General features: G+C 34.9%; 1 protein-coding gene across 2 annotated transcripts in view; it reads left to right on the plus strand.

Moving 5' to 3' along the window:
- The window catches only part of LOC142343860 (uncharacterized), a 71158-nt gene extending 66356 nt beyond the window's left edge, over window positions 1–4802 (plus strand). The window contains exons 6-7 of one of the 2 annotated variants that reach the window (XM_075395230.1): window positions 2431–2607; window positions 4351–4533. In XM_075395230.1, the coding sequence (XP_075251345.1) occupies window positions 2431–2607; window positions 4351–4416 (243 nt within the window). In that variant the 3' untranslated portion in view covers window positions 4417–4533. Of the gene's footprint in view, window positions 1–2430; window positions 2608–4350 lie in introns of both variants that reach the window. The other variant, XM_075395231.1, reaches the window with a different exon arrangement.
- Window positions 4803–13138: the final 8336 nt, after the last annotated feature.

Here is a 13138-nt window from a genome sequence, read left to right on the forward strand (position 1 = left end):
ACAATCGAAGGCCGCTACTTCCCAAATAATGGATAATCCGCGGGAACATATAAGAACATATCGTATCTAACTACAAGAAAGTGATTGTTAAATGTAAATATACCCAATGCGACACAAACCCAATATTTCAATATACACAATGCCCTTATAACCAAATTAATCACTATGATTTTTTCGTTCATTAACCCAATTTCAAATTAGGACGTACAATTAGAATTTCCTTACTCTGTGTTTCCATAAGAAAGCCCCTAATCTAATTCATTGTACAGCTGAGATAGTTTTATATAAATTTAATTCATTTAGGGGAACATTTTATTTGTCATTTAGTTTATTGATGTAAACAATTCAGTTCTAAAAACACAAAGAAAGTTTAATGTCTGAGCAGAATCATGAGACCGTAAAGATTGAAGTTCAGGTATCTGTCAAGATTTGTAAGAAGTGGCGCACTAAGTCAAATCATAAATTTAGATAGGAATCGTATAAGATCTCAAAGATAAGATCCCGGATCAAATCATAGAATATCAGTATTGAATCGTATCAAAAACGGTGTCTTTTCAACAATCCCCCCCTCCCCCTTGGTACCTAGTAGAGAATCGCCCCCTTCTGTGCTATGCTTTCTTACAACATTATTTGGCCTATAGTTTAGATAGCTGAATATTAGCTTAAGCGCTTTTGCGGACCACTGTTCAGGACCATGCCTCTCATGCGCTGTGGGATGTAATCCGGAAATCGCGGGTCAGTTATCGCAGCGGCAGCCCGCTAAGCGCGCCCACCGACCCGCCAGTTGCAAATTTTTTCGCTTTGCATTCCCTTCGGCTAGTTAAAATAGCATGGCGTTTTTTTTCTACTCAGTATAACATAGTATGCGCATACGTACAAAGTTATTAGTCGTCTATGATTGGTTTATAAATTGCTCGTTTAAATTCTATTCAAGAATATCCACCCCTTTTGCAAAAGGGGGCAATTGTTGAAAAGATCCCAAAAAAGTGTATCGGTAAGAAATCAACTCATATTTGGTCGTTTTCAAGTATATTTTTCAACAGTAAGCCTAGAATAACTCCCACAAAAAACTTTCAGACTACCAAGAGTAAAGTAATTTGAAAAAAGGGAACACAAACCAAGAAAAATATCAAAATGGATAAATTCGAAGATTTAGTCCGCAGATACAACCGAAGCTGATTAACTGCCTTTGTACTTAGTCGAGTATTTTTCGGACGTTGTTGGGTGTGGGAGATGTAGTCGACCCAAATGTTATATTAGAATGACTGATAATACTTTTTTTTCGACATAATCTTACAATAGGGTGATAACTTTCGTCGGAGATTCAAGCTTCAATTTAATGACTTTTGCAAGTCGTATCCTTTTTATTATAATAGATTTCTGTGCATTCAACAATTAATAATGGAGGTTTACCCCATTCACTTCACATATTTAGCTGATCTTTTCTTACCAAAACTCCACCAGAAATCACTGAAAAATTGTCCTAAAAGATTGATGTTGAATTTGACTCAAACTATCAATTGATATATAAATTATACAATTAAACCAAACGAATTTTTTTCAGAGGTAGAAATTTGTAAATTTGGTTCACTGTTTTTTTGTCTGAGTTAATCCTATTGAGGAATTGATTGTAGGAGCAGTGCGTTTACTTATTAGATAGTAGTATTGAAATCTTTACTTCCTAAATATTGGATGCTCTACGGAAACAAATAGGACAACATTCGTATCCTACTATCAGAAAGTGATGGCTGAATGTCAGTACACCCAAACTGTTCTTACACACTGTTTATTTATTCCCTTTGACCTTTTAGATCATTAGTCCGATTACAACCTAATACTTTTTTATTTGTCTTCACATGTACTGGATTGATGTAAACATTGCAATTCTAAGAACAAGAAGAAAATTTATTATGACATGATTATATGATCTTGAAAGATTGGAGCTCAGGTATCTGTCAAGGTGCTAAAAAATTTGTGTATTGAAAAAATGTGCAAAATGTGTATCGGTAAAAAATCAGCTCTGATTCAGTCACTTTCGAGCATTTTTCTAACAGTGTGCCCATAGTCCCTCCCACAGAAATCTTTCAAACTACCAAGAGTAAAACCTTTAGAAAATCAAAAAAATCTTTTAAAACAATATCAAAATGTACAATTTCAAAGATTTATTACGAAGGGACAACGGAAGCTGATTATATGCATTGTTGCTTCGGCGAGTGTTTTTTTTGGATGCCGTTTATTGTGAGGTATGTAATGGACTAAATGTTTGTTAGAATAGCTGGTAATTTTGTTATTTCAACATAACCTTAAGTTAATGCAATATTTTGACAATATCTCGTCAGTGATTCAAGCCTAAATTTAATTTTTTTTACAAGCTCTACTATTATCTTAATGGAAATTTTTAGAGAGCAGTCTGGTTGAATGTAATTATAGATGAAGCACTTCTTCAGTATCAAATCCGGAAGAAAAAGTTTGACCTCAAGTCTGTGGAGCTCAACTCAGACAACAACTTCCATATTTGGCAGAAACTCATTCGATTCCACCTTCAAGTTCACACACCATTTTTGCCTACTACTGAAGACGAGCAGCGTCAGGCTACAATTTCATCAGGTACCGGCGTTGATTTTAGATCAAGACAGGCGCACGCTTGACCTAAATTTTTTATAGCGTGGGTTTCCACGAACTTAGAAAATTATAGATGACTTTAAACAAAAAAACTTATTTTAACAATTTCAACCCAAGTGCGCTCGAATCCGCCTATGATCAAACTTTCCAGACCAAAGTGACCTCTGATCAGACCATCTCCAGACCATGGTCCAGACTGTAGTGCGGTTAAACTGCCGTCCAGACCCTGCAATTTCTCTCTGGAAACTCTCGGTGTGCGACAGAGAGGGTCTGATCAAAAGACTATTTGGGTCTGGACCTCAACCTGGCAAATGACCAAACATGAACTTAGAAATTTTTTGTAACCTATCGCGCGGTTCTTGGTATATGCAAGATGTCGCGTAAAGTTGGAAAACATACGGAATACTAACTTCTGGCGTGTACTTTTGTCGTGGATGTTGTTGGTATTTGCACTGCCCTAGTCGAGACCCGGAATTATTAATAGACCGTCCTTGGCCGATCTAAGGTATGAAAAGACTGTCCTCGACAGATATTGGGTATGAAAAGAATTTGTCTGGACCCAATGTAATGTCCTGGACTTTGGCTGGAAAAAAACAATCCTAAAATTTGGCTGGAACTAAAACATACGTCGTGGAATTTGGCCGGACAAAAAACGTGCCCTGGAATTTGGCTGGAATGATATCAGTTGTTCTGGAATTTATAAGCTCATTTTTTGGGAACATAGAGAAATTAAATTGTCGCTGAAAAACAGAATTATCGATCGAGTATTGAACTTAAGAAAGTGAGGACATGCTACAACAAATGTCATTTGATCGATAAAAAGAATTGGTCTGCCCGGGTCAAAGTGTCACCGCTAAAAATTGCTAAAAGATGTAAGATTAGCGGTGAATTTGAACGAAAAGTGTAAGATTTGAGCTAAATGCGATGAATGAGGTGAAAAAAAAAGATAATAGTTATTCAATGAAAACTTAAACATTTTCATTATCATGATCACAATGTGAAAAGCTTGGAATTGCACTTAAGGGTAATGTTAACTTGAAACAAATTTGACTAATTGTGAAATTGAGTTCTGCAACCCCCCCACCCACCGTTAGTGGGAATTTAATTTTTGCGCCAACGTTCTTTTTTTATACAATAACGTGCAATATAACAACACTTAATTTGTAATTGAGGGGATAAAACACGGGGGGGGGGCAACAGAATCAATCCCTTAGCTGCTCATCAAATTTTTAGAATTTAGGCATAAATAATGACAGGTGAAAACGTAAAAACACGCTTCGAGAGTTCCAGATAGGCTTATAACTGAGCAATTATCAAAATATTTGGTCTCAAGTAGCCAACTTACCTGGCATCTTGCAACCAAAGTTTATCCAAATTTTAAGGTAAATTTCTGGCTTAGTTTAGGCAAAGTTAAGGGATTTTTTAAGGTAATGTTAAGGTAATTATTTAAGGTAATTTTAAGGCAAGTTAGAGTAAGTTGTAAGGTTTTTTTTAGGGTAGTGAGGCCTTAACTTTTCAGGTAAACTTAGGGTTAGTTACGGTGAGTTAAGGAAAGACAAATCTACCTTAACAGTTAAGGTGAGTTAGGATGTTTTTCAAGGTAAAATTACCTTAAATTTATTTAGCGCGAAACCTTTTTAATTTTAAGTATGTGGGAAAATTCACAATTTCAATGTGTACATGTTCGGCGGGCCAATCTGGATCCTTTGAGCTATGTTCTCTTTTCAGATACTTCAACTGAGAACCAGACCAACGATGACGAAGATTTTGACTTTCCCAGCATCAAAGCCTTGAAGAAGAGACGCAATGCTTTAATACCTCGAATCCTATTTGACAATCCAGACCAACACCAGACCGAAAGAAACCCAAAAATGGGCTCATTTCCTCGGCGACAACCTTCGGTCTCTGCGTACCCCAACAGAGTTGAAACTGTGAACAGCTTTTATGTCCAGAACAGACCAGCTGTGCCCAGGAGAGATGTAGTTTTAGCAGATATGATTGCGGAAGAGAATAGATACAGACTCATCAATGTCTCACCGACAATACATAACGCAAGACATTTCAAGCCTTTAAAAGACATTTCAACTTGTAGCATGCCTTTGGTGAAAAACAAATAAAATAAATTTAATGAACAACTACTTAGACAGATGCTTTTTTAAAAATTTACTACTTATCCCCCGTTTTTTCTCGTATACCTTATATTTAAAGTGTTTAAATATACTATTTAGAATTAAACTACGAGTTAACCCTTCCTAATAATTTGGGTGCCATGCAAATTACCTCGATAATTGATAAGTATGTCCAGATATAATATGATAACATAGCTTAACCAGATATAGCATTTCTTGGATAGATGTAAACAATTTCATTTCATTGGGTACGAAATTGGCGGTGATTTAAAATTGAAACCATAATGACATCCAAGGTGGGTTTGGCGACGTCCTACCTAGATAATTAAATCTGAATTGGTATAAGCATATATCTCAAAAAAATTTGTTTCAACAAGAACGTGCGAAAAATTTAATGCATTTTTTTAACGTTTATAAGTACATGTTCAGCCAGATCAGTGATATTAAGGGCCCTCAAAACAGAAATAAACAATATCTTTCATATCAATCGTAATTATTTATGGTCGTATTCTGTTAGAATTGGAGGGGAGGAGGGGACTCCCTAGCAGATAATAATTATTAAGGCAATGCGATAAAACTTTCTCAAAAATTTTAATAGAGCAGCGGAGACTTTTCAAATTTTTTTGGTTGTGACATAGTACAATTGGCTATCAATTGGCTTTTAAAGAAATGTTTTTGATATTTAAATGTTTAGTTGGTGGCTACGATGTACATAAACAAAGTTTTCGTCGAATATTTTGAAAAAAACTAAGGTTTACCCGGCATATATGAGATCTCCTCTGCTGGCATTAAAGAGATTCTTGGGGCTAAAAGGATGCTCTACGGGAACTACTCAACTCACACTCTTAAAATCTTTCCCACCTAAACCAAAACAAAATCTTCACAAAGCCCCTGTAGATTTTTTCAAATAATATTATTAAATAGATGTTGATATCATTGTTTTTTCAGTCTTTCCTGGTTTGTAGCTTTTTTGTCCGCGCATTTAATCTCGCGTGAACAATTCAAACGTATTTTTTATTTTTTCCATTCCTCAATTTAGAGTAGGTTTAGGGAGTGGTTTGTTTTCACGCTACCTTTAAATTGGAGTCAGAAACTGGTATTTGAATAAATTTCGGTTTTTGAGTGGGAGCTTTTTTCAATTGCGTCAATTTGACTTCTGTTTTCAGAGTTTCTTTTTCTTAAGTGCTTTGATACATATGTGTTCTAGTTGCGCCTAGTTGGAATTGCTAGAAATCATCAAGAGGCAGCTGAAACTTTTTTTTGACAAAACATATTAAAGAATATTTGATTTCACGAGAAGTATTGTAGTTTTTCTAAAAAAAGAAGTATTTCAAAAAATACTTCTATGGTCTTATCACTAAGCATCATCAACGACAGGTCTCATTTGTTGATAATGAGGCGCAAAGGAACCTAATCAATGGTCCGAGTTGACATCTTATTAGTTTTCATGACTTTGAATCCACTTTTGTTCAAAATTTTGAGTGAATTTTTGAGTTTTGTTGTACTTTTCTTAATTTTTTTTGTCATATCGTATTTTCTCATCAATAACATGCCTCATAGTTTGTTAATAGGGGCTATTTTAGTCGATTAAAAAGTTTGTGCTCAAAGTTGGTGCCTTCTATGACTTTGACACCAATTGTTTTCAAGAATTATTATAGAATTTTTGGGTTTTGCGAGTTTTTGTTGTTAACTTTACTAACTTATATCCTTGTTATGTTATTAACCGTTTCTATTGGTTTCTAAATACTCTTTTCGTTTTGTTTAAAATATTTTCGTTTCATAGCTATTGCTCTCTTTGACTTATAAGCTACACGTTTTAAAAAACTATTAGTTAATTTTGTAGTTTTGCAAGTGTTTCTTGTACTTATTAATGTCTTATCACTCAACCTCATTAATGAGAGCTTTCATTGGTTCATAATGTGAAACAGGGGAATTTAATTAGCGGCATGAGTTCTTAGAGGTCGTTTTCTGATTTTGACCATGTCTTCAAAAAAGAGATCTGATTGCTGGTTCTTTATTCTTGTGGCAAAATTGCTTAATCTCAATGATGTCAAACTAATTATTCTCGTTGGACATCTAACATGGTTTTTTGTCAGCTTAAAGCTAAATCAATTCTTTGGATTGTATTTCAGGACTTGTCCTGCTATGTTTTTTGTTTTTGTAAGGTTGTTATCCCATCCTTTTTCATGACTTTGAGCTTTCAGAACGGGATAAACAGGCAGCACGCAGCGCGGATCAAGTTTCATTGGAAACCCTTAGCAACATTAAGTAGTCTTTCAAGTGCTTAGCGTGAGGAAACTACTGGAAAGGCCGTAATTTAAGGCTAAAATGTCATTTTTAGTAGTTTTCGAACCCAAAATTTTGCATTTTTTTAAGATTTTTGGTAATTTTTCATACTTTTTCTCTGAACCAGTCTAAGATCCAGGTTTGTAAAAGTTGATGAGTGTTTTTTGCAGGAGGTAATTACTTTTTATTACTATTTTAAAAATATTTGTTGGTACTCGAAACATAAAAAAGAAAAATTATACCAGTTTTTACGCTTTGTTCAAGGTTTTTTGATTTTTATTTTTTTTTTTAATTTTTGGGGTTTTCCAGCCCTATGTGCGAAGGAGCCTCCTCTAGGGTTTGATAATAGATTGCTGCGTAATTTCTAGTGGCAATGGAATTGTTTTCAACATTTTAACATCACGAATTTTAGCAATTTTTCGATAAAATTTGCAATTCTGTTTCAAAGTTTCTAATATTGAAAATCATTATTCATGTGTTTCCAACCACAGGAGCCCGAAAAACTCCTCTAGAGTTTGATAACAGATTACAACAAAATTTTTCAAGTTTTATGAAATTTCTTGTCATTTCTAGGTTTTCCCACCCTCTAGGACCACGGAATCTCCTCTAGGCCACGGAATCTTCCTCTAGATTATAGGCTACTGCATAGATTTTGGTGGCAATGAAATAGATTTCAACATTCTAATGTCACGAATTTTTGCAATTTTTTTTTATAAAACTTGATTTTTTTCCCAATTTTTCTGAAACTTTATATCATATTCCAAATTTTTGGATCTCTATGAGCAATTGAAACTATTTAAGGCTTGAGATGGTGATACTGTATTGTTTCTGGAGATAATGAAATGGTAGATATAAATATCTGAAGATATTGATATCACGAAATTTTTAGTACAATTTTTGTTAAAAATTTTCAAATGCTTATAAGTTTTTGAAATTTTTTGACATTTTCTTAGTTTAGGGATCTTTGCTGGCCTACGAAACTAATTGTATTTCCTGCAGATGGGTTACTTGACAGAAGTACAGAGACAAGAAAAAGTTTTGAGTATTTTTTTCTGCGATGTTGAGAAACTTTCTCTAAATTTTGCACTTTTCAGATTTGTTAAGCGTTTGTCATATTTCTTGAGTTTTTCTGCATTTAGTGGGAAATAAATCTTTTTCAAGGCTTGTGCGCGAGCTAATGAGTATATTGAATGGTATCATATTTGGCCTTCAGGGTGAAAGTTTCAGGAGTTTTAGCACTGATTATTTTCTGTTTATTTGTTTATTTTCATATCTCAACTACTATTTTGCCTTTCTGGCTGGGATTGCAATTGATCTTCTGGCCAGGTACATTAGTCCTCAGTTTTTCATTCAATTGTTTGAATTCTATTACTTCAGGACCTCTCCTGCTATGTTTTTGCTTTGTGCGCGTGTGTTTTACTAGAGTTCTAACGGTCTACATCTTGGATATTTTATGTCACTGTTTCATGCCACTTTTTTGTAGTGATTACCCTAGTACTCTTGAGTCAAAACAGCTTTTGACTGCAATAAGAGCTCTGTGCTGAGTTCAAAGAGTAAACTTAGACCGTGTTGGCTGCTGAATGATCGAAGTCTGCAATACTGGTTGTCAACTGATGAACTTACTCATTTTTTGTTTATGTGAGAAGCTTAACCAATGAACTTAGCAGCCTGACATGCAGATTAAAAAGTAGATTTTTTCCGTTAATAGTTGAGGGCGGGCAAAGTTGACGTGTCCTGATTTTTATTGACTGACTAATTATCAATCTTGGTTCTACAAGTGGTTTTTGGACCACATATATACAACGTTCAAAGAAACTCTTGCCATTTTTTATCTTTCATACGCCTAACACAACGATGCATATCTGTAACGGGACTCTTATTAAATTGCCGTCGCATGAAAGGAGTATACTAAGGACAAAACAATAATGATGAAAAGTTTCAAATCTAAACTTTGCTGCTTTTGCTGAGAACAAATTTTTCGATTTCAAAATTTTCGGGAAAGTTAGTGGCATTTAATACTCAGTTTAATTTTTGTGCATCTTATACTTTCGCCTTCTGAGAAATCAGCAAAGGGGTTGATATGTTCGGTTTCATTGAAAACAAAAACCTCAAGAATTTTTTTCTGAATCTTAATTCTCAAACAAATTTGTGATCTTTGGATATTTATAGAGAACATTTAAATACAAACATTGAACCTAGTTTACCGGCCCATTTAGCTGAGAAAGTAAAAAACTATGCATTTTACTTCACTTGTCTTAGCATTGCACATATAAATATAATAAAATGTTTTGGTTTTTGAGTCATTCGGTGGCGCGTTGGTTTATGTAGACAATACCTAACAATTTTTATGCCAATCAATTATTATCAATCATGTTTTACACAAAATGCCTGCATGTTGGAGAAAACTTCATTTCGAAAGAAACAAGTAAGAATCTTTTTACCGCGTTTTTTGCCTTAATTTAATTGTGATATAGTGTTTGGTGCCTCTTTTCTTCCTCTCCTGTGCTACAGTTTTTTATGTCTATATTTTTGTGTTTTTGAATTCCAAACAAAAATTCATTGGTTGAGCCGCAAACTTTTGTTTCAGAGTTTTTGTTTAGTGTTGGAAATTAGCAACCCAAAAAGAGTTTCAGAAACCTAATCGAGTAGGTCAAGTGTCATCTGAGTAGGTCAATTTTTGTCTCGTTGCTTAGAGTTGGGCTTCCTTTCAACTCAGTTTCGCCTCGTTTTGCCTCTGAAAATAGCTAAAACCATTCATAAACAAAAAAGTACTTCTGTAATTATTACTTAAACTATTATTTTCTTTTGGCGTATTCGCTTTTCAACTAAACGAAGCAAAGCATTTAGGTCAAGTAAAACGAAGAGTAAGTATTACCGCACGCTTGCTGTTACCAAAAATGCCAAACTCCGAGACTGGCCGAGTTGATAAATAAATTCGGGAGAACTCTAACAATCTTGTAGTTCTCTTCTTAGTCATGTTGAGACTCCTACAAATGCATATCATACAAATTATTAACCAATTAGACTATTTTTTTCCCCAAAACTATGGTTTCGCAAATCTTCATATAGTAACAATAGCTACAAAAAACTGACCAAGATTACTAGTCTGAACCCAGATTATAATTTAGCCACTGTTTCAGGTTTTGAAGATTCATTGGGCTCTAACACGTTATTTCATCGGTAAATTATGCAAATGATGTTATAGCAATGCACGTCTATTAATGGCAAATGTCATATCTAATTAACCTAGGTGTTTTTTTGTGCTTAATTTTGATCTTTAATCTATTGTCGAATACTTTTATTGGCCAGTTAGTTTATTGATGGATATTACCACACAGTTATTATCGCTATCGGGAAGTTATCAACCCATCTGGTGGAGCTCAGTTGTTGAATAGCTTCGAAAAGACAATAGCATCCGTGTGGTGATGTTTTAATCAACTCTCGTTGCAATAACAACAGTTGTTTATTTTATACCATTTTGCAACTAAAGATAATGAATAGAGATACAATTTAGTATAGGTTACGTGACTCAGCATTCAGTCACGGTGAACTTCTGCGGTTCGAGATGTTAAACCAGAATATCGAAGTGACTTCTGCAGATTCACGTAACGTTGCTTAAAAGTCGAAACGTACACTTTTTCAACTGATAAATTTTATGGAAGTCAATTTCTAGCTAAGTATGTAGGAACGTTTTGGCTTTTTTACTGCAGATTTTCGCATTTTAAAATGTGCATGTGATTGTTTCAAAAGATAGTCAGGCCGTTGCGAGGATTAGAGCATGAGTATGTCGCACTCTTTTATTGCCACTGTTTTTTTTTACTATATATATATATATATATATATATATATATATATATATATATGCGGGGAACAAATATTAATTGCACGAGGGACTTAGTGCCTTGAGTAGCCTTAGTGCTGTGAACCAGGCCCGGGGAGTAAATTTTTAGATTTTAGCGGTTTGTGCGTTATGCACCCTCCCCAGTACGTTATGCACTCTCCTCCAATTACAGAGAACATGCCAATACATAGTAAATCACTGGGTAAAAATATGACACGTAATATGCGTAACTGGGGCGCAAATAATGTGCATCTACTAAGATGAGGGTGGGCAAACGGAAGAGACCTAAGATTTTGTTCAAACGTATTTAGAGAACCAAGGTTACGAAAATGAATTTCATTTGAAATTGAATTTAACAGTAAATTTTACGGCAGATTAGTGAAAAGAGGCTTCGTCTTAAAAATATACAGGAGTTGAATAAACCAAACGTGTTCGTCTCTGATAGCGAGTATAACCATGGCAGCCAATTATTTATAAAGGTTTGATTTTATTGTCAAATGTTAGATTTCTTAGTTAGAAAGATTGAATATAGACTTAAAGATGTGAACGTCTAATGTTTTTGTACTAAACTCAATGCCCTTTAGACTTTCACTTCCTTAAATCTTAGTTCAATCTTCTGTAGCTCTCTGCCTCGAAGTTTTAATGACCGATGAAAGCATGTCCGTGGTTCTCTAACAGTGGTAATAATAAAGTGTGTTTCTTCGTGTTAACTAGGCGTTAACGTGTTGTCTCATCGTTAAGTTATGCAACTGTTGTTATCGCAACGGGAGTTGATTAAAACTATTATTAGACAGTTTTGCTCGTACTCGGTATATGTTAGAAAAAAATATTAGTCAGCCGAGGGACTAAATGGGTTGACACGAGGGTCCTGACCACGAGGCCCGAGGGGACGAAGACTTTGTTCTAACGTATTTAGAGAAGCAAAGGTACGAAAGTCTTAAATTTCAAGCTAAGAGAACTTTTTTGCAGATTAGTGAAAGAAAAGTTTTTTTTAAAAAAATATACAGGAGTTGAAGTGAACCAATTGTCTCTGTTTCCGATAGCAAATCAGCCGGTTATTTACAGCGGTTTGATTCAAGTGTCAAAGTTAGATTTCTAACGAAGTCTAATTTTTTGCCATAAATTTTTTGCCTAAACTAGGACACTATATTCTGGGCCAAAAATTAAGCTTTTACATCTTTAAGTCTAAGTTCAATCTTTCACTCTAAGCTCTCTGCCTCGAAATTTTAGTGACCAATGAAATCGTACCCGGGGTTTACTTATTCTGGTGTCAGATTCAAGTTTAGAAGAAAAGAAAAGCTTGTCATCAAATGAAGTGTTTTAAATTTAGAGAGAGTAACAAATTGAGGTGTGATCGGAAGAGAGCGTGGCAGTGCACTGTTTGGGTCTGTGAGTGTCTCTGTTTCGCTCTACAGCTGTTTGGTCACTTCACTAGCAATGGATCTGTCCAGTTAGTCTGGGAGGACAAGAGTAGAGACCATTTGGGCATCCACGATAGCGATTTCAGTAAGTTACCTAAAAACTGCCTCCCCTATGAGAAGGGAGTAGTTTTACTCATGGTACGCTTTCATATGACCATTGGATCTATTCTGTCCCCCCCCCCCCAGCTTAGTGAGCATAAATATTTTATGACCCCAAGGAGCACGTGCTATTTTCTTACATAGTAACGTGCTATATAACAACATATAATTTGTAACTGGGGTTCATCAGAAACACTAGGGGCCGAAACAGAATAGATCCTGACCATTCTTCGAACGTAAATAATGAACCCTTTTTGAGCTTGATTTTTTAAAATTTATGACCGTTTGTGACCAACATGTTTGAGAAATAATCCTTCATTTCAAACAGACGAGCCAAAACCTCAACTGGTACTGTCGCGTATGGGTCAATTTGAAAAATGTGGTCGCTAGTTATTCTCAGTGATTTGTTATTAATGGGCAGAGGGTATATAGGAAATGACAAGCCCATTAAAGGGCCGCAGAACAAAGAAAAAAAGCCCTTATTGTCGACATGAGGGAGGTTTTCTTGTCGTCTTCAAATTTGTTCGTTCCAAATTTGCTCTTTTTCAGAGCTAGTAGGGCCATGTGTTGGTAATGTCATAAAGTAGTTGATATGAAATAAATTGGAGACTCGCTAAGTTCCCAAATTGCTTACAAGTAGGTTTAATATAAATCGCTCAAACGTTAATTTGAAAAAACAAGTTTTGCAGTAAAAAATGGGGGGTTCTCGTCTAAGAAAAAATATTTCGCCATTTCTAAAT

The sequence above is a fragment of the Convolutriloba macropyga genome, chromosome 8 (assembly GCF_964194025.1).
Source record: "Convolutriloba macropyga chromosome 8, txConMacr16.3, whole genome shotgun sequence".
Classification (NCBI taxonomy): domain Eukaryota; kingdom Metazoa; phylum Xenacoelomorpha; order Acoela; family Convolutidae; genus Convolutriloba; species Convolutriloba macropyga.